The 22,310-nt window shown below is 39.5% G+C and overlaps 1 protein-coding gene across 1 annotated transcript; it reads left to right on the forward strand.

Moving 5' to 3' along the window:
- Positions 1-530: 530 nt before the first annotated feature.
- TAB2 (TGF-beta activated kinase 1/MAP3K7 binding protein 2) lies at positions 531-21,256 on the forward strand. Its single transcript, XM_009707530.1, has 6 exons — positions 531-721; positions 6,029-7,532; positions 14,702-14,862; positions 15,498-15,591; positions 16,932-17,012; positions 19,201-21,256. Exons 1-6 carry the CDS (start codon positions 620-622, stop codon positions 19,344-19,346), a joined length of 2,088 nt encoding a protein of 695 aa, XP_009705832.1. The 5' UTR covers positions 531-619; the 3' UTR covers positions 19,347-21,256.
- Positions 21,257-22,310: the final 1,054 nt, after the last annotated feature.

The following is a 22,310-nucleotide window of genomic DNA, read 5'->3' on the forward strand; positions in this document are numbered from 1 at the left end:
AATCTCAGAATATTTCTTAAGTATGTTGGGTGAAAAACAAGTAGTGAATCCTGAAACTTAGAAATGCTGAACTTCTAGCCACAATATAGTCAAGGATAAATGGTAAAGGTAACAGCGTAGGTACGCTTAAAAGCTGAATGAACACTATCTTCCTGGTTTTGATGTGGATTTCTTCGTGCTTGCTTGTGTTTTGAATAAGTAAAAATGCTGTTCATAAAATGAGTTTTAATAATTAGATAAATATTTTTTAATTCTTAATATATTTTATAATGTCAATATAAAAACTAAGATAGAAGGAAACAGATCAGGAGATGTGTCTATAAATGAGCAATTTCCAAGGTTATGAGTGTGTGAAGGACAATTAGTTAGCCAGAGAGGTCATGTGGGGAAACATTGACATAAAATACAGACTTATATTTCATAATTGGAAAGGGGTTTTGTGTGTGTGTTGTTTTTGGGGGTTTTTTGTTGGTTTTTATTACATCAAAAGTGCCTGCTTTCAGTGTCTTAAGGCTTTCCTTCCTTTTCCAGAAAATGCTGGGACAGAAGAGATGAGTACTCCCTTTACTGAGGCCTAAAACTGCCTGTTGAAAAAAAATCTTGACCAGGCAATATACGAATGGCCCAAGGAAGCCAGCAAATTGATATTCAGGTTTTACATGACCTGCGACAGAAGTTCCCTGAGGTACCTGAAGGTGTTGTATCCAGATGCATGTTACAGGTCAGTGTGCTGTTAATGACTGTAGGAGTAAGCAGTGTTGCTTATTTTAAGCATTATGTATGGTTGTCTCCTTTGAAAGTAGATATTTTTCTATTTTTCGTTGTGGGTGAGAAATATACACAGCTGATTTCTTTGTTGCACAGCAAGCTAAGAGTTAAATTGGCCTATCTTTTTCCATGTCTAATCAGGGGTGTCCAAGGTAAATCAGCTTGTAAATCAGCGTGTGCATGGAGACTACTGTCTCGCCTATCTGTATGCTCGTGCCTTTTGGCCATCTCAAGAGCCAAAACTAACTGTGGCAAAAAGAAGGATGCAAAGCCAACTTGAGTCCAGCAGGGACAATTTAAGGCAGTGCTACAAAAATGCAGCTTCTGGTTTTGTTTTTGTCTTGCTTTGAGGGTCAGGGCAGGTCCAGAAGCAACTTTGCTACCTGGTCTTCATCTGGCTTCTAGGTAGTTAGTGGGCCCTCGCCTGCATGCAGGTTGGTCCCACTGCTTTCCACTCCCAGCTCCGGTGTCCTGCAGAGGCAGGGCTGGTGGCTTTACGTATCTTCTGCAGCAGGGAGCCTAGGAGTGTCGTATGGGCACAGCCAGGTTCTCGTGCTGAGTCACCGTGGATGAGGCTGGACCTAGGTGGTTATAACCTAGCATCCACCCTGTTAGACCCGAGTGGGTGTGATGCACTGGTGTGCTTCTGCCCAGGGCTTCCCAGGGCTTTGGCTGACAGATGGGCTTGCTTTGTAGCTTCGGAGCCCGTGCTGCTAATCTGTGGATTTCTGTTGGGCTTAGAAGTAGCAAAGCCCGCCGTAGGGACACCTAAATGCCTAGAGTTAACAAATGCTGATAGACTTACTTAACCATGATGCTTAAACGTGTTTGCTTTGCATTTCCCAGTGATCCCAAAGCATACATACTGATTGAATTTTTTTTCATTATCTAAGGTATTCAACCTTTGAGTGCTCTGGATAATAAGAGGGTTATCTGAATATTCATACTGATCATCAGTATTGACAGCTTCAGTGGAAAAAAAGATGGGTCATGGGTCATGAGTCTCTGGACTATGGCTAGGACATCTGTGGTTATGATTCAACATTCTTGATATCATAATTGTTTGTCATGCTTTTTATATGTATTTTTATTTATAAAATACATATATGTGTATACTTACATATGTCCCTGTAGTCACATACATGTGTCCCTGTAGTCACATGCACATGTATCCAAACACAGTGTTTGTACTGTTGGAGTAGAAGTGTCACTGCCAATTTAACATTCGTATTTTCAAGACTTTATCATGACTCTTCATTCTAGAGTAAGAAGCTATGAAAAGTGTGGTTGAGAGAAATGGTTTTGATTTGCAAGAAGGCAAAATTCTGCTTAGGGCTCCTGAGGTTTCAAGCTAACCCCAACCCCAGCCCCAGCCTATAAATTGGCTGTATGTGTTCCCAGGATTGTATACCACCATTTTTGTATTATTTCTCTGTAGGACTAATCTAATTCTTATCCTACAAGTACAGTTTTGCTCTTCAAACATGAGAACTGCTTGTTGAGCCAAGTCATAGAATCATTATGGTTGGAAGAGACCTCAAAGATCATCAAGTCCAACCGTATACCTGATGCCACCATGCCCACTAAACCATGTCTTGAAGTCAATGGACTTGCCAGAGTTAATGCATCAGTAATCACCTTTTGAATGTAATTCTTGATAAATTTAAAAGCTAGTGCTTGGCTTTTGAGAGACTCAACAGCCTTCATAACATTGAATACAGTGGATTATTATTTTTTTTTAATGAAAAGGAGCCTTATAACTGAAGAAAAGATACTGTACATCCCACACTTTGAAAGAGGTATGGGAGAAGGGTTTAGATTTTGAGGGAGTGTTTTAGGTCAGCTTTCATTAAGAGGGTCTTTCAAAAATTCTGTCGGCTAATTAATGTTCCATTTGTGCAATACTGTTACGCTAATTCATTACACTGGAAAGCTACCTTTTTTTGTTGGTTAACTGAGAGCTTCTAAGACTCACCAACAAAATCCTGCCATGTTGGTGGTTCTTAGAAATTTCATGAGCTCTGGTTTCTTTGAATCAGTTAGCTTCTAGCTATGCTACTCTGAGATAGTGGGGTTTTGGGGGTTGGGGAGGGTGTTTGGTTTTAGTTGTTTTTTTTAAAGAAGCCTAATATGACCTCTTTAAATCAACAAATTTTGTACTTGCACTGTCAGTAAAGATTGGATAGCAGAATTTGAGAGTACGTTTGCATGTGTTTGCGGTACTGCTGCAACAGTGTCTGAATCCTGAGTTCTGCCACCTTCTAGTTGAGCATAGTGGAAGGAACTTCTGATAAATGCAGTAACTATGGTTTAGGTCAGAAATAGGTACTTAAGGACATTATCCGCTCTAAGAAATGATGCATTCTCCTTGTCCCCACAATACCTGATGTGCAAGCATCATGTGTCAGGGTGAAGTTGTTTTTAAACCAGAAAGGATAAGATAACCCAGGAGAGAACCTGAAAGAGTTTTAGCAATTTCATAGTTTGTAATGATAATGACCAGAGGCTTTTATAACAAGAAAAGTTTCATCAGATCACTGTGAATTGTGCAGGAAAAGTATACAGATATTTCAGTCCTCTTTATTTTTTTTTAACCAGACACTTTCAGCTTTTTTTTAAAGAAAAGTTTATAGCATTATATGCTTATAATGAAAAACTTAAGGATAAACAGAGTTTGCAAATGTCTTGAGGTGAATATCCCACTGTTGAAATACCTAAATGATATCTAGTATACTAAAAACAGAGGGCCACCAAAAAATGTAATAGGCTGAAACTTAAACCTGTGTAATCTAGAGAGTAGAAAGTTTTATTGCTTTCTTGGGCTGACAGCGCTGAATGTTCCTGAAAAGTTTTGCATCCCTCCATTCTTCCCAACAAGCCTCCTGCATTCAGCTCTCCCCTTCTCCTCATTTAAAGGAGTCACTGCAGCGTCCCCAGTCTGTGGACTTTGCCCCCTTTTGTTCTTTTTTGTGTCTGGAGCATTCTATAACTACCTGCTCCTCAAGTCTACGTCCTTTCCTTGCGTCCTCGTTTCCCTCCAACATTCTTATTCTTTCTTTTTTTTTCTTTCTCTTTCAGGGTGCCAACATTTTAAACTCAATTGGGACATGGGCAGAGCTAAGATGAGGGGTATTGTTTTGCTGGAATATGCTCAGTTCTGCCATCAACCGGTTCTCTGATCTATAAAGAGCTAGAAGCGGTTGAAACTCTGCCTCTGCCAGCCAGAAGATGCCAGGGGTTCCATGTGCCCCCGTTTCCCCTTTGAGTTCTCCAATTTGCTCATTGACGTCACTGAAATTTTGGAATTGATTGGATGCAGTCTTAAAAAAGAAAAAAAAAAAATTGTCCAAAGAAATGCATTCAAGCTGAATGTAAGGGCCTTGCAAGCTTGGCCTGTTCCTTTCTGGTTTGGTATTCTTGGCCTTTCTGTTTAATAATTTTAATTCACTTTGAGTTCATGCAAAATCTGCCTTTAAGACCTTTCTAGCTTGTTTTTCTGTGGCATCCTATCTTTTTCCCTTTTCTGGCTCCCTTTTCTCCTTTGCAACAAATACAAGGCTATTGTTCTTATATTTTTCTTACCCACTGTTCTGTCCGCGTGTGATTCCTTTCTTCACTACTAACTTCATTTGATTACTTTGTCCTCTGGTGCCTATGCCAGACTAGAGCCAATATGCATACCATCAGTTTGACCCATTTTCATATCTCTCAAGACTTCTCTGCAACAATCCTTATATACAGCTGGCTAGTTAGATAGCCTTTAGGGAATCCTGTCATTTTAAAAGGTTTTGTGGCTGGGGGTTTTTTGTGGGATTTTTGTTTTGTTTTATTTTTTAAGAATTCAGAACTGCATCTGGCCCTGTATGAACACATAGTTTTGGTTTTCTGGGTGGAGTTTAGTCTTGTCATCTCTCTCCCACTTCTGTTACGTCCGTCCTTTTTTCTTTTTTCTTTTCTTTTTTTTTTTTTTTGTAAATCTGTAAGATAGAGACAGTCTTGCTATGTCTGCACAACACACAGTGGTCTCTGTGACCTCTCATCCTGGTTGAAGGATGAGAACTATCTGGTAGTTTAATAAAATTAATTTGATACAAAGCATGTAGCATGGATCAATTTATCTTGCTTGTGTTATTCTTTTAACTAACTGATAATAGTACTACTTGACATATGCAATTTTTCTCCTTGATCATACGCATTCTTGCTAGTAATTCTTTCTGTGTGCTGGATGAATTTGACACCTGTTTAGTTTTAATAACATCTGGGCCTCAAAAGGTGCTCTTCTGGCTGAAAGTATTAACCTTTATTTCATGGGGGTGGGAGTTCTGCAAGAAAAGTGATATGGACAGAGCACAATATTAAGAAATTATGCCACTGATGCACATTCACTGTTTTCTTAAAACCCTTATGTAGGATACTAAATTGGAAGATCTGAGTACAGTATTACTAAACATGTGGAAAAAGAGAAGAGGGATTAGCAGTTTGCTTCTGAAATGTTCTTAAAAAGCAAATTAGCCAGGCTGTGGTTTTTGCTCTAAGTCATCCTATTACAGGTTTTATGAAGTAACTTTGTACAAATGTAAGTATTTAAAAGCTTTGCAAGCAGTGGTTTAAAATGAAAATACAAATATCCCCTGGGTTTTCCATTAATAGTTCGTTCTTGCAAAAGAGGAATCCTGCTGTATTTGTGTAAAATGAATTTTTACATTTCTTCTGAAGTCATGTACGGCTCCTTGGGTCAGCATGTTTCTCATAAGATTCACTTTCTGTTTTCAGCAGATGCATAACTGGTATTGAAGTGTTTGGGAAAACATTTAAAATAAATGTGTTTTAATTTTTGTTTCTAAGTTTTTAACCAGTAATATGCAGGTGCTGTGAATTCTTTCTTTCTGTCATTTTCCCACTCAAGCCAGAGATTTAGTCATTGCTGAAGATTGTTTGAAATTGATAAGGAACAGCAAAAGTATTCATCCAAGGTGTATCACACCATATGGTGTTAGCTTGTCAAGCTCCGAGATCTCGCTGTTGGTGCTTCAGCAGCGATGCAGACCTCTGCCCTTGGTGCCAGTGACCGAGTCGCTGTTCTCAAAATAGTGAGCTTCACATGCAAGCCCCTTGCGCATGTGTAGCAGCTATGCTAGCCAACCATCTAAAGCTTTCTGTTTGATGCTATAATTAATTTTTCAATGATGATTGGATGCATATATATCTAACTGTGATGGTATTTTATCAGTAATGTCAAACTTTCATCTGTCTTTTATAGAATAACAATAATTTGGATGCCTGTTGTGCAGTTCTCTCTCAGGAGAGCACAAAGTATCTCTACGGTGAAGGAGACCTAGGTTTTTCGGATGATTCTGGGATTCCTGGACTACGAAATCACATGACATCTCTTAATTTGGATTTGCAGTCACAGAACGTGTATCACCATGGAAGAGAAGGAAGTAGAATGAATGGAAGTAGGACTCTAGCTCACAGTGTTAGCGATGGACACCTTCAAACCAGTCAGTCCAACAATGAACTGTTTCAGCAAAAAGCACCTGCGCAAGTTCCACAAGGATTTAATGTCTTTGGGATGGCTAATACAGTTAGTGCTTCTAATCCAGGGCAGCATCTTGGATTTCACCTAGGCAGCAAAGGAGTATCTAACTTGTCTCAACAAACACCCAGATTCAACCCCATTATGGTAACTTTAGCCCCAAATATTCAGCCTGGTCGCAATACCCCTACGTCTTTGCACATACATGGTGTACCTCCTCCTGTACTTAACAGTCCACAGGGAAATTCTATCTATATTAGACCTTACATCACAGCTCCTAGTGGTACCACTCGACAGACGCAGCAGCAGCCAGGCTGGGCATCTCAGTTTAATCCCATGCACCCTCAGCAAGTCTACCAGCCTTCGCAGCCAAGTCCCTGGACTACTCTTCCTACATCCAGTACTACGCCACATACCTCATCGCAACACTCAACACAGCCAAATCAGCAAGGCCACCAGACTTCTCATGTCTATATGCCTATCAGTTCTCCTACTACTCCACAAGCGCCTATGATTCATTCATCTGGTAGCTCACAATCCTCTGCTCATAGCCAATACAACATTCAGAATATATCCACAGGACCTCGCAAAAACCAAATTGAAATCAAACTTGAACCACCACAAAGAAACAGTTCTTCTAAGTTGCGTTCAACTGGCCCTCGCACCTCCTCTATTCCCCCTTCCCTCAACAGCCAGACATTAAGTAGAAGTCAACCCACTGTTTACATATCGGCCAGTCCTCCAAATACTGATGAAGTGATCACACGCAGTCAGCCCAAGGTCTACATTTCAGCAAATGCCGCAACAGGAGATGATCAAGTTGTGCGGAACCAGCCCACGCTTTTCATATCAACAAATCCTGGAGTATCTTCCACTTCTAGGAATATGTCTGGTCAAGTAAGCATGGGTCCTGCATTTATTCATCACCATCCACCCAAGAGTCGAGCAGTGGGTAACAGCACCACTGCAACCTCTCCTCGAGTGGTGGTTACGCAGCCTAACACAAAATATACTTTTAAAATTACAGTTTCTCCAAATAAACCCCCTGCAGTTTCCCCAGGGGTAGTGTCCCCAACCTTTGAACCTACAAACCTTCTAAACCTTCCTGATCACTATGTTGAACCAGAGGGTATCCAGCATCTTACTGACCCTGTTTTAGCACATGTGGATAGGATCAGTGATGCACGGAAATTGAGTATGGGATCTGATGATGCTGCCTACACGCAAGGTAATATTCTTAATATAAATAGTAGAGATTTCAACCAGGTTGTCGGTTCAGTATGTAGATTACAGAACAGGAAACAGTTGATAACCTTTGTGATGTTAATACAGTATCTTCAACTTTAGCATTCATGAGCATTTCGTAAATAAATAAAAAAGCTTTATGAGGAAATCATAGATTTCTTTTTATGGTGAAGACATGTAACTGAATACTTGGAGATAATTTTTCTGTTTGTCTTAAGTAGATATGTTATCTGTTTAATGAAGTGGAGTCAGAGCGTCTTCATCTTTATGTTGTTCTGAAAGAAACATCTGAACTTGCTCAATTTGTCCTAATGATTTAACGTTGCAAATCTACTGGCAGATTTTTGAATCAGTTGAGGTACTGTTTCCATTGGATAACGTTGCCGGTTTTTTTTCTTTTTGCGAGTGTTATTTAAGAAGCAAGAAAAGCAGACTTCAAAAGCAATTAGTGGTACGAAGTGTTGGCCTCTGTGTTTCCTAATGTGTGCCAGACAATAAAACGCTTAAAGTCTTGATACTTACTTCTGTTACGTTATGTGAGAAGGAGCAGCACACCAAAGAAAGCTATTTTAAAGGATCAGTGGTAATGGGAGGGTAAAACTTAAAATACGTGATACGGCAACCCAACCTGTTAATCTTTTTCTTCTGTTTTCATGTTTTTTTCCATGCTTTTATTACCAACTTGATGGTTTATTAACCCTCCTGTGGACTTTTTTTATAAAGATGTTGAATGAGTCTTAGGAAATATAAGCAGTGTTCAGGATGGTCTGTCAAAATAATTGCTCTTTGGCCTCATTGGTCCTCTTTGGACTTAGCAAACAATTCAGCATTAAAAAACTGGCTTGTTCCACGATGACTCTAAACATTCTTCAGATTAATTTAGCCATGTTGTTTTGCGTAAGTAAGTACAGTGGTGAGGACACTGAAAGCCTGGTCTTCATCTGGAGTACTGTAGTAATGAAGTAAATCAAAACCTGATGATAGCTTGTGCACTACTTCTGGATGTAATTATATCTTTGGTGAGAGAATAATCCATCCTAAGTCAAGTGTCTAAAGGTTAGGTGTGAAAAACAAAAAACTAATCATCCTAGACTGTCCTTACAATCAATGAAGAGTTGAAGAACTTCAGAAAACGATTCTTTTCTAGATAAGCAAACAAATTGCCTTCCAGAAGTCGCATTCTCTTTCCTAACTCTGAAGGGAGACTTGGCTGGCTGGTTTAGTCCTAGAAGACTCCAGATACTGAGAAATGAAACAATTGACATCTTGTCCTTAGGCTTTAAATACTCTTCTAAATCATGAACTTGCTTCCCAAGCATTCTGCATTTTAGGTACTTGTTGGGGAAGGGTGTCCCTTTCTCCTGTTCTGCCTTTCTGATGGACTGACTTCTACCAAGTCTAACTCTTTGTTTCTTGTACCCCTGGGAGTGATGGCTGCTGAAACCTGACTTCCTGCACGGTCTCTGCAGCCTGCGGGTATCAGCAGCCAGTTAATCAAGCCCAGGCAAGCGTGCGAGGCCCGTGTCTGCTCTGCAGTGTAGAGTTCAAAAGCATTGACTGGCTCATACCTGCTCTGGAGCCCAGTCGTTCCTGAAGCCAAGACATAGGTGCAGTTTTTAGATGAGGTGTAGATGCATGATGTAGGGTGGTGCAGGTTTAGGGACCTTAGGGAAACAGCATCCTTCTGTGTCCTTCACTAGTGCATATAAAATACAGTCATGCTTCTGCAGCTCTTCATTCAAAGGCGCTTGGGATTTCTGGCATGTGTTGGTCTGTTTCTGCTGCAACAAGTGCAGTATTTCTTAAATTTTTGTTTAATCTTTGGAGACTTGAGAAGCATATGATAGACTTACTTGTATGATCTTGATATCTGGAAGTCCTAATTAGTGCTTTTCAACTTGAATTTTTACCTAGAGGTGTGGTGTTTGTTTTTTTTTCTCTTTACATACCAAAAGGGATTTTAGTTACTTGAGGTGCTTTCTGTTGTGAGGCCATGTTCTAAGGTGCTTATAATTTAGCCAGGCTGTGCAAAAAGCCTTCCATGGTAAGTACTTCTCTCATTTTAATTTTAGCCAGAAGAGATGAGTAGTTTCTCTGGCCATGATTAGAGAAAAATGTATTTTCATCAGCTTTTCCATTTCTGCCCAGAATGCTCCTTATCTTGGCAGAGAGAACTGAAACTGGCTTGGGGTAGAAGGAATGTGGAAGGTGGAGTTGCTTTGGTGTCAAAGCACATGTCCTTTACTTTGTTCCGGTGAAACACATTCATACGCATGGTCCAACCCAGGAGAATAGGAGGTGACGTTGGACCTATCTGCAGGTGCTGCTGCCTGCCACCTGAGTTCTGGGGTGTGTAGGCGCTCCAGTCTCTTCCCGTGATTAGATTCCTGGTTTTCCTCCCAAGTATGTCGCAGTGGGTAGTAGAAGGCTGCCACAGATCTCTTGTCTTGTTTGCTGCCAGAACTGGAAGTTATATGACATGAAAAGGCGTAGGGTACTGCTCAGACAAAATCAGTGTAGTTACCCTGGAATGCTGGGTTATATCTCCGTCACTGACTTTGTGATGCTAAGAAACTCGCCATCACCAGAATTTTGAGAAGTGGTTGCTAATTGATGTTTCTCGTTTTCTGGGATTCCAGGTTGAGATACTGCAGACTTGCTTGTGGAAATGTTGAGAGCATTCATCCGCTGATGAAGTCAATAAACATTGATAGTGCTGTGAGAAAAGCAATGCTAGGTGCATGCCCAAAAGGGACAGCCAAAAGAGGATGCATTTTTATGCTAATCTATTTAGTATCTAATCTCTGTGTATACAGGACTATCGGTTCCCATTGCTTAGCAGAGATTTCAATTTATAATATAATTACTTTTATTAATATGAAGTAATTACCTGAGATTTCAATATGTAATTTATTTCACTATAAATTGTCTTATGGATGAAAAACAGTGAAATCCTGTTAGAAACTGAAAATTTTGTACTTGAAAATGTTTTTGTGATGTACACTCACTAAGCATGCAGTCATATGTTGAATAGTGAGGCTAAACAATTATTTAATAGTTGCTCATTCTGTGCATAGCTTTCTATCTGTATAATGGGCAGGCATCCTATCAAGACAATACAGAACTGCCTAATAAAGTCTTTAGGTCGATGCTTTCATACTGGGGAGCTTAAGTCCCTTAGTTCAATACTACTTGGCTTTTGACTGTCTGACTCTCGTATTATTTTCTTTAACTTGGGGAAGGTATGGTATGTATAGGTAATCATTGGTACCAACTATAGGTACGTGTGTGGATGTATGTTTACTTAGCAATTCTTGCCACTGTGTGTTTAATGTAAATACGTTAATTGATAAAGTAGTTCAGTAACTTAACATTTTGCACAGTTCGTGCTTTGGTTTCTTGGAGCTTTTTAAAACTTTCAGAAAGAAAAAAAGGTGCAGGAGACAAATTTCTTAAAATCCTCACTAGTTGTTGTAGATCCAAAAAAAAGACTGGAATGAGATACAGCTGTGCTCCATGCCCCAAGCCTATTACATCATGTGATTTAAGAAAAAAATACAGCCTTATATTTGGTGCTGTATAGCAGGCCCCACTCTTGAGTGGTGCTCTTTTTAAAAAGTAAAATGAAAAGAGTATTGGAAAGGGAGGAAAAAAAGAAATCAGTGTGAACTGTTGAAATTGCATATTAAATGACTGAATTTTATGAAGCTTCAAATACGGATTTTGAAAATATGCACAAACGTGTGTCTTGAGAATTTCTCGAACCTACTGCCATAGAGTAATGGCATTGCCAGAATTCCCCTTTCCTCCGTATTTGGTAAACCTAGAAATTTCAGAAATTCATAGATCTGTAGAATAGGGTGAAATTGTGTTCCTGGATTAGCTTTTTTCTTAAACACTTATAATAACAAAAACACTCTGAAACAGTAATTGTTAGATTCACAGAGGCTTTGAGAAAACAATTACGCCTGCATTTTCAAACTTAGGAGTATATTCAGTACCTGATTGAGTAGGTTTCTAGCAAAGGAAAAGTGAACTTTTGTCCTGCGGACTTTTGGGCTCCCTGTAATTATAATAATTTACAGCCTTTTTGTGGAAAAGGTGCGCTTTGAATGTCAAAGGAAACCGTGGCACCTGCCAGAGCATTGAAGTGTGCTGTCGTTGCCAGTCTGCTGGATGTGAACATGCAGAAGTTGAAAAAAATGGAATATGCGTAGTAGCCTGTTTGCACATAATTCAAGCGTTGAACGTGGAATCTGTTCTGGTGGTGGTACAGCACTGACGGGTCGAGGAGGCAATCTTTGTACTTGCTCTGCTAGGGTGATGACAGTGAATAGCTGCTTTTTAAGGATGTCTGATTAAACAAGCGCAAGCCTGAGGCTTTCGGGCTTGTACGCCAGGTTAGTCTGTGTCGAGTAAACCTGGGTGTGCCTGCGGTGCCTGCAGAGGTGGGATCCCCTTCCTGCAAGAAGCACAGGACTATCAAAAAGACAAGTAAATGGCCCCTCGTGGGCAGTGTGAAGTGGATCCAGTGGCTGGCTTGCATCAGGTCGGAGGTGCACCGCGGGTTTTATTTCACGCTTTCAGTTGCTGTGATGAACGCCAGAGGGAGCTGAACACTGAAATTGCTGCTCTCCGGTAAGAAATACTGCGGTGGGGTATGGGGGGATTTTGTCTTCCCCACCCCGTTTTTTCCTACAGCTGCCAAGTTGGTATTTAAGCAAATTTACCCAAATGCTATGTGAAAGCCACCACTTAAACCAATGACTTGCCAGTCCCTTCTCCTATTTTTAATAGTAAAAGCTTAGCATAGCAGTATCAAGTGATTCTTCTTCTTTAATCGTAATGGTAATTTTGTCATGAGCGTGTTTAAAATCTGTTGGGATTTGAAATTGTGAAATGGTAAAGTAGTCATGAAGCTGCTAGGAGAATAAATTGGATCATGTCTGGAAAGTGATAGGAAAATGAAGAGCATGTAATAGTGCTGTGGGCATCCATCGGTGCCTTCCGCTCCCTATGCGGTTCCATAACAACAGCTTAATTTCTAAACCACAGAACTGGGAGAACATTGGAATGAGAAGTTGTGAGGTTTTTCCCTTTGTAAGAGTAGCTTAAAAAAGGGGGGAGGGAGCAGAGCAAAGCCCTCCAGAGATACGGTCTTGCTCATAGTCTTACTCTTGGGGCCGTGCCGTGCGTGCTGGAGGTACTCCCTATGCGCTCTTCCCTGCTCACCAGCAGCCTGCATCCGTAGTGTGGCAGGTCTGAGGAGCTCCGAGTGCCATCGGCAGAGCACAACGGTGTTGCTGCAGGTCCAGCACCGATACCCTGGGCTTCGAGGAGTTGCCTGAGCAATAAAAATAGGAGAGACTATATAGAAGTGGAAATAAAGTGTAGAAGGAAAAAGGGCTTGTACTCTTTCTGCAAGAGTTAGAGGCAAAGTAGCCCTAGATTTCCTTCCTTTATAGTTACAGCTACGTTTGTAACTCCTGGAGTTCGTAAATGGGAACAAGTTCTTCAGCTGTTTCTAAAAGGCTTTTCGAGAGGGGATGCTGTCTTGGAGACTACTTGCCTGATGATTTCAAGTCTCCGACACAAATCTTTATCTTGGGATTTTGGTTACTGTGGTTTTATATTACATATGAGCACAGCTGCAACTTTAACTGTAGTGTGACTAGTGGCTACCCCAAATAAAGGTGCCTGTGCAAGCGTCTTTAAATTGAATAAAACCAAGCAGAAGCTCAAGCAGTTTAGTCATTTCAGTATCTTTTGAACACATGTGACTCAAAAGCCAAGTAAGGCCTTGCAGTTCTGTAACACTGTACGACAATAGTTTGGCATGGTTCCTCCTTTTGAAGAACCTCTGGAAGACAAAATATGACATGAGGATGAATGAACAGACAGGAATTGCAGCAGAGGATAGTTCTGCTTGCCAAAGATGTGGAAGGTTGCATCTTTTTGATGTGCTATTTTTTCTCTGCTACTATTCAGGAAACCTAACCGACCAAATTTGAGTGCTGCTAATTTCTTGGTACCTGAAGAAATTGTACTGAATTAAACATCACATTCCAGCCAGAATTTTGCTTAAACACTTTGTGAGGCAAATTCAGTCTTTTTAAAATACCTTGTTGTTACTACTTTTTTATGATTTCCACAGTGCTAGAAAGGTATCCATGGTCTGAGACTGATCCCAGTTTATATGAATTGGTAATGTAATGGATGAATGAATGGCTATGCAGAAGTTGAAATGATTGTTAGGTTTATTTCATGAAATACTTTTTTATTTTAATAGAAGATGATTATTGCTGTGAGCAGTGTTGTCTGCTTGTGTGGTGATAGTTAATAATATACCTACCTTTAATGAGATAAACTCCTTAAATTGTATGAATTTGCATCTTCTGCTACTTCTGTTCTTTATACCTTTAAAAAGCTGTGGTTTAAATGCTAACTTCATCGTTTCTGAATTAGGTCTTCTCATGCCATTTTCTTTACAAGTAGTAAGCAGTGTTAGGAATCAGAAGCTGAGTTTCATGGTTCTGCACCATAGTTTAGGGATAAAATGGCATACAGTCTGGGCTCTGTGATAAATAGAAGTGATGATTGCCAGGGGTATTGCTTGTAGTACTTTATGGTTTAGTTTCATTTGGTGTCTCCTGCTATGATGAGCACTGGATTATCTTCCCATCCAAGTAGCAATAAAAATCAAAATCTTGATGCTTATCCATCATATATAGTGCATATATATTACATAGGATTGCAGCTGTGTCTCTGAGATCCTCTTCATACTACCTGTTTTACAATGGTTGGGCTGAGTACAGTGCAAGGAAATACTTATTGTTGGTTTCTGGTCCTCATTCTGGTAGATTGGTTGGGCTCTTAAAGAGTTTTACAGATTACAGCTAAATTTTGCATGGTCATCTGTTACGTTGTATGACTTTCTGATTGTATTTGCTTGTCATCTGTAATTGATTTGTGCTGTTTTCAAATATACAATGCTTTCTGTCTTATGGCAGAGATTTGTGAGGAGAATGGAAAAGCAATCTGTAGCAATGTTTTTGTCTGTATTTTCCCAAAAGAATACTAACTGTCATCTTTATCTGATGTTGCTACGTGAAGGATAATAAAGTAGATAAAATGGGACTTTATGTATTGCAGCTTTACTGGTACACCAGAAGGCCAGGATGGAGCGACTTCAACGAGAACTTGAGATTCAAAAGAAAAAGTTGGATAAACTAAAATCAGAGGTCAATGAAATGGAGAATAATCTAACACGAAGGCGCCTGAAAAGATCGAATTCTGTTTCCCAAATTCCATCAGTAAGTTGAAATGTCTGTAGGCTATAAACCTAAACCACAAGTGTGGTCTGTCATGATAAATTGAAGGAACGGTTGCTCATATATTGACACTATACTAGTGATAGGCAGTGTGGCTGGAATTAAAGTGGTAAACAGTGTAGTCTAAAGACTAAATATGCGTTATTTAACCACAGCCTGTCAGTTCACTAATTGCTTTGTGAAGTGTTGCTTTTTAACGCAGTCACAAAAGATTTGACGTGGTAGACCTTCCTAACATTTCAGACTACAACATCATACTCCTAATGCTTTCTGTACAAAGTGGTTTTTTTGGTCTTCATGCATGTACCAGTCTCGAATAAACTGATCAGTGCACCAGTTTTCAGTGCCAGAAGATTGGCCATTGACCTGGGAGACCATTGGCTGTGTCCTGGCCACAATCTGGAGTTGTTCAGTCAGTTCTGAAGTCTGAGGAGAGAGAATTCAGTGAGTCTGAAAGATTTTCGTAAGATTATGCTTGGATTAAAAGAAAGGTCATTAAAAAGGAAGATTCTTTTATCTCCACCTCTGAAATAACTAAATGCTGTCTACCTGTGCGTGAGTGATAACTAATAATAAAATGGGAACGTTTAGTCTAACAGGCAGATTTATTTTTTCAGCTGGAAGAAATGCAACAGTTAAGAAGTTGTAACAGACAGCTGCAGATAGACATAGATTGCCTAACCAAAGAGATTGATCTTTTTCAAGCAAGAGGTACAGTATGTCTTAATACATCAGCAACTGTAAATGTTGATTTTTTTTTTCCTTTTCTTCTTTCACTGTCTGCATGTATCAAAAACATCTGTGTTACAAATGATGAGTATACACATTATTTGCAAAATCATCGTGTTAATTTGAGTGAAACCATGGAAGTAATTGTCTTCTAAGCCTGTTGTTTTTGTTGGCTTCATGATTTTCCTAATCCCACAGTCATTCCTATTTCATACTTGGCTCGCATGAGAGAAGCTTGTGATGCCATTTATTTAATAAATGCTGGGGTGGGAAGGTCTGCTTATTTGAGTATCGGAGAAGAGGGAAAAGAAGTTTTCTAAGTTATACAGCCATAGAGACATATCCATCTCTCTCTCGTCTTCCATTTCTGTCTTGTATTCAGCCTCTCAAGTTAGCAGATACAGAGTTGTAACTTCCAGTGTGCTCTCCTCCTTCCACTTCCCTTGTCTGCAGGGACACAGCCTTTGGTCATGAGAGTGAAATTATGAGAGAGCTGAGCCAATTCAAGAGCTGCCAACAAGAGGTCCCTCTCTCTTCCTGCTGCCCTCTTGCTGCTTGCTGTGCTTGGCTCTGTACGAGCTTTTTAGACCCTTTGCAGAGCTGATTCTGCTCACTAGCCAAGCAAAAAAAGTTGCATTGCTGGAAGGACTTGCTACAGCTGATGTGAGGGAGAGGCACAGGAAGGGAGAACTGCGATAGTGATAGGGAAGGGACTAACGCTTTCCTCTTTCAGCAGCAGCGAGCTGTTAGACAAGTTCAGTCATGAGCCGTGGAGGTTCTCCTTCAGACAACGTACATGCAGATAAGGAGAAAGTAGACAGGTGTACTGACCTTAATGCTGCACTAAAAACTTGTCCTTAAATAGAATACTCAAATTGCATGTGATTTTTATATCTGTTTGTTACAGGAAATTGGAGTTAGGAGTTCCTCTAAGTATTGGATTTAAGCATATATAATATACTGCCTAGTAGACAGCACATCTGTTTCATTATAGTTACAATTTAGAAAAGGTCTCAAGTAAATATGCTAATAAAATGCTGTTAATTATTTAAGAGTGGTAGAAAAAATTTACTTAAGGAGTTTGGTCTGCTGGACTCTGTTTCTAACTTTATGTTGCATATTTTGAGCAGTAAGTTTGTTCAAGTGTCTTGACCTCACTAGTATCTCACTCAGGTCTGTATTGACACCTTTGATATAAGAGGTGATAAGTGAATAATAGTACTGTTTCAGAATTACTTCCAAAAATACTTGGTATGCTTTACTACTGACATTTATTTTTAAAAGTTCTGCACTTTCTCTTATTTTTATTCTTTTATTTTTAGGACCACATTTTAATCCCAGCGCTATTCATAATTTTTACGATAATATTGGATTTCTTGGTCCGGTGCCACCAAAACCCAAAGGTACTGTACTGGTAAAATTTGGATTTAATACTAAGATCTGGTTTGCATCTAATATCAAATTATATTCTATGAATCTAGTTTAAACGTTGTTGATTATGAATTAGATTACTTCAAAAGCATACAAACCTTGCATTTTACTTGTATTGGCAGTAAATATGCTTCTGTTTTCTTTAGTTTCCTCTATTCCTACATTCAGGAAAGAGAAGTATATTAAATGGGGTATGTTTAAAGATGGATAATATGTTGGGAAGTAGTTTAAGTAAGTGGAAGCATCCATCTTTTTTTAAAAATGAGCACATTGCTTAGGGATGAGTGAAACTCGCTTAGATGACTTCATCGTTGTCCTTGGTGAAAAGTGGATTTATTTACATGTTATAACAACTCCGTTTGGTTACCCTGAGTGGACTTCCTGGCTACTGTAGAATTTGTATTAACAATTTGCATAAAAACCTCTTCTGTTGTTAAATACAGTTTTAGATAGTTGAAGGGGAAAGGTCAGTATTGCTGAATTTATTAGTCAGTCTTGAACATTCTGCTTGTCATTAAGTTTTGCACATTACTTATTTTTTTTGCCCTAATGGGATGCCAAACAAAACAGAATAATTACCTCTTGCGTGTTACATAGAGCAGAGAAAGAAATTAACTGGTTCACAGCAGCATCATACTATCGCCGATAGGCAGCCCACCAAATGAAATACATAATCCACTAATGTTTCTCTGCAGTGTTTCTGTCCAGGAGGCTCTCCACACAATACACGTGTGTGAGATTGGTCCTTGTAGCATGCAGTAACTATTCTTACAGAATCTCATCTTACGGATTTCTGACCACTCTGTATTTCAAAATGGTCTAGATAAGTGGGACTTTTTTTGGCCTCCAGCCTATTTGTAACTCCTCCAGACTGATACTGGTGTTCATGCTTTATAAGGTTTTTTATCCTTCATTATCCAAGCTGTTAGTGAAAATACTGAGTAAGGTTAAATCCATACATAGTCCAATTAGACGTGTTTTACAGCTGAACCATGAAGAATTTATCAAAAGTTCTGTCAATTGTGTAGTTCCCTTTACAGTAAATAAAAACTAACCCATTAAAGAAGAAAGTTTAGTTCTCTGACTAGTTAACACTTGCATTGACTCATCCTCTAGGAACTCACATATTCAAGTGTTTAATAATTTGGTACAACCTGTCTTGAAAATGCAGAGTTAACTCTGACTAGTTTATAAACCTCTGAAGCCTCTTCCTCCCTCTCTCTCTCCTTTTCTTTCGTTTGTTCTCTACTGTATCTTAGTCCTTTGGTAATTTTCGGTTCATTTTATTTTAAGTTTCAGTTTCACTATGATGTAGGCTGCCACTTAAACCACAATCAGCACTGTTCACAAAAGAATGAAAAAGGATTCTTCTGCCAGCTGTGATCACTAGCACTGTACTCCCTGAAGCTGTCGCTGTCATTTTGCAGCAGCTGCAGTTGGCCAGTTGCTAATGAGATGTTCTCCAGTTGAAATAATTGGCTAAAAGACTTTGCTGCAGTTGCCTAAACTGGGAACCCTTAACTTGAGAGGTCACTCTTCTCTCTCTTCATCTTTTTCATCTCTCTTCTCTTTTCATCTTTTCTTTTTTAAAATAGTTGAAGGTTGTCATCCAGCACATCATGCAAAATGATGCATGTGTATGCTTGGGAGGATTACTCTATCACATGACAGAGCTAGGCATTGATTTTTTCCATAGTGTATCTGACTGCTTGTCTGGTTTGAGGAAGAATTGCTGATACTCATTCTAGGGTGAAAATGTTAAATATGTCAAAAGGTTATAGAGCACTTAATTCTTGTCATAAAGGAATTTTAGACTGCTCCATAGACCTCAGACTTCTGAATCTTGTGCTTGTTTCCTGTGGTGATTACTTTCTAAATTTTATCTCCTTTTCATGCAACAGCTTTGAACTGAGACCAAAAGGGAAGAAGGCAGAGTGAAGGGATGGGAAACTTGCTTTCTATAGTTTCACCTTGTGGCATTTGGCTGACTTACAGTCCAGCTGTAGTCAAGGGGGTGGTAAAAAGCTGCCTCTGTCACTTGTAGTAACTGTGCTGTTCTCAGAGGAACAAGATAGTTCTCAGTTACTGAAAAAAAATCATCTCAAAATTCTTTCCATGCTGTTACTTGGTTAGTAACTGCTTATCTCTTTCTTGTCACAGATCAGAGGTCCATTGTGAAAACACCAAAGACTGTTCCAGACACAGATGAAGATGAGGGAGCTCAGTGGAGTTGTACTGCCTGTACTTTTTTAAATCATCCAGCCTTAAATCGCTGTGAACAGTGTGAAATGCCCAGGCATTTCTGAGCCAACAGGCCCATTACCTTCTGTAAAACCATTGCAAACATACAAGGAACTATCCAGTCGTCGGAGGGCAAAAAAAAGCATTTATGTGTAGGATTTTGTAAAATTGAAGGTGTGACGAGATGGTATTTTGCTAATGTTAAATGTCAGCCCACAGAGCTAGTAATACCTCAGTGTTGTGTCACAGGCAGTTGAAGCTGATCGGCTGAAAGGTAATCTGCTGAAAGACTCAGTTGCCAGCTGCCTAACCCATGTACAGTATTACCAGTATCCCAGTAACACACACCATGTTCAGTGCTTGGGTGTTGCCCATCCTCTTCTCTGCCCCGATGTCACTACTGAATTTTGACAGGGGAAAGGAATAGAGTGCTAGCGTTTTTGTTTTCAGAGCTTTCAGTGAAACACTACATGCACAGAGGAGATCTCAAAGGAGCAAGGTTTAACTGTTTAAACTGTTTGCTGCCACATAGTGCCTTCAATAAAGGGAAGAACTTCACAAATTGGTGGTACTCTTTGCCTTGTCTTCCCTGAAAACATCTCTGTGAAGCCAGAAATCAGTACAATCACATCTAAGGATGAAAAGGAAAAACTGCATGCGTTGTCTGTACAATACACACAGTGAAATACCCCAAAGCTTTTCCTACTGTACATAGCTCTAGAGCCTGCTTTAAGTGATTTCTTTTCTTCACCTTTATTATTTTCTTGTACTTCTGTATGTATAGTGTAATAGTCTTTTTGTTAACTTTCTTTTTTCCCTTTAAGTGATTAAGCACGATCATGTCCCTTTTTTTTAAGCTTTTATCTGAGAGAAGCAATGCCTTAAAATAAGAGCATTAATAAGAAACTATGCACAAAATAGCTTTCCTCTGCTCATTCTGTACATTGCTCTTGTAAATGCTGATGATCTGTGAAGACCTGCAGATGCAGCGTGGTAAAAATGCAGGAAAAGTTGGAAGAGTTATGCATATAGTTCACTCTGTACACTGAGTTTTACGGTGGGTGACACAAGGTAGCATTTTGTCTGGCATGAGGAAACTTTATACTAGGAAACTTTCAACCCACCAACAGATCAGCATCCGATTTAAGCTTGCTTCTTCTGCTGGATATCTTGCAGACTCCTGAAGAGAGATTCGTTGGGGAAGTACATACAGTGCCAAAATCAACAGCAGCAGCATCGTACAGCTTTGTTCAAGGACTTTTAAATGCTTTCCTGTTTTGGCAGCCAGTTTCTGAACCTGACTTTGTGGTGAAGTCTCATATTTATAGAAAACAAGGATAGCAGTATTTAGGACAACTGAAATAAAGGCTGGAAAAGAGAAATCGAACAGACTTGAACACTGAAGCAACCTCAAGCATCTCTTTATTTTGATGATCTATTTTTTTAAGGAAAATACTCACATGATCGGGGATGTATGTAACCAAGATCAAGAAAATGGAATTCCAGTACAGTATGCATGAAAGATGGCACGCAAAGAATTATGTAGCAACACTTAGCGTGAGGCTGGAGGGAGTGCTCATGATGTAGCAGGAGACAAAGTAGACTGTCACCCACTGTAAACATTTGCCAGTGGACACTTTTATTAGGAGTTTTACAAGTGATCTATGTGAATGCACAGAGGCCTTTGTTTTGAAGGCTTTGCATTTTTTTATGTGGGAAGAAAATGTCAATCCCAGGTAATTAGGCAGTAGACCCAAAGCACTTGCATTCAATGCATTTTGTTTATAAAATGAGGCCTTGTTTTTTCAGCTTCATCTGCAGTTCTATGTGAAGATTGACAAATCAGTTTTTACCTGTTTATTAATAAAACCTAATTTGGATATCTTGAGTTGATGGTTTTGTGATTTAGCTGGGTAAACTGCCTTTGTAACAGATAAGTTATTTATAAAAATTAAAAAAAAAAATTATATTCTAATGTTTGGGTTTGTGATTTGTTTGCTTTTTCCATGCTGTGGAGTGACAGAATACTCAACGGAACAATAAGCATTAACATTATTAAAAGTAGGCTGATTTCTTATGACCAGAGATTTTATTTAAGCCTTTTTTTTTGTTGAATCTTGTGTCTTTCCTCCCATGCATTATTCTGTTTAGTTTGATGAGTGTAAGGAATGTATTCCCTAAAGTTGCACGGACAAGATTGTGTCCTGACCAAAGAACCATTCACTTATTCATAAAGTAATAAGCTAGACACAGGCCCTTTTTACTTCGTGCTTTAAGGGTTTATGATTTTAAAAGTATTTTTCTAATTCAAAGTGGGTGGCCACTTTCTCCAAGGTAAGTAGCAGATGATGTATTTTGTGTACTGTTAATAAAAGCACAGTTTAAGGATTAATACGGTTAAACTGTGTTTTGGTGCTGTGTATATTCTAGTGCCGTGAGATGCAGAGTGTTCCTGGACGTGTCGTTCCGTCTTGGACCCTGTCTAGAGCAACACTTGGTACGTGGAGTTGGGCTTTCCTGAGGCACAGTGATGCCACGTAGAAGCCCTTTAGGAGGCATCTGTAGGCAGTTTAACTAGAGATCCAGCAAAAAATATTCCTTAACACAGATTAATCAATTGCAGTGCTTTGATCTGCTGTACAAAAAAAACTGTGTGTGGAGTGAGGAGGGCAGCTGTATTGAAAAAGCAAACGGCAAACTCTGATCAGCTGTGGGGTGGAAAAAGCATGTTTGGGAAATAGATGAAGTGGAATTCTGCTCATCCTATCAAATGCGTAATTGATCTTTTCTCTGCATTTATTTGAGTGTTTATTTTCTGAAGAAAAAAAAGAATATTTACATTCTAAGTGCAGCTAGCTCTGCAGAGCCATCCGCGGGTTCGTGTGAGAGTGTAGCAGGCACTGTTTTCAGTAACTGCTCCTGGAACAGGGGGACAGGAGGGGTGGCATCTCCAGCGTCACCTTCAGGGGTTTTATGTTCTTCCTGCGTTTCAGGTCACGTATATCAATAGCTCTTCCTTGAAAGTGATA

This window comes from Cariama cristata, unplaced genomic scaffold, assembly GCF_000690535.1.
Source record: "Cariama cristata isolate BGI_N322 unplaced genomic scaffold, ASM69053v1 scaffold15129, whole genome shotgun sequence".
Taxonomy (NCBI): Eukaryota; Metazoa; Chordata; class Aves; order Cariamiformes; family Cariamidae; genus Cariama; species Cariama cristata.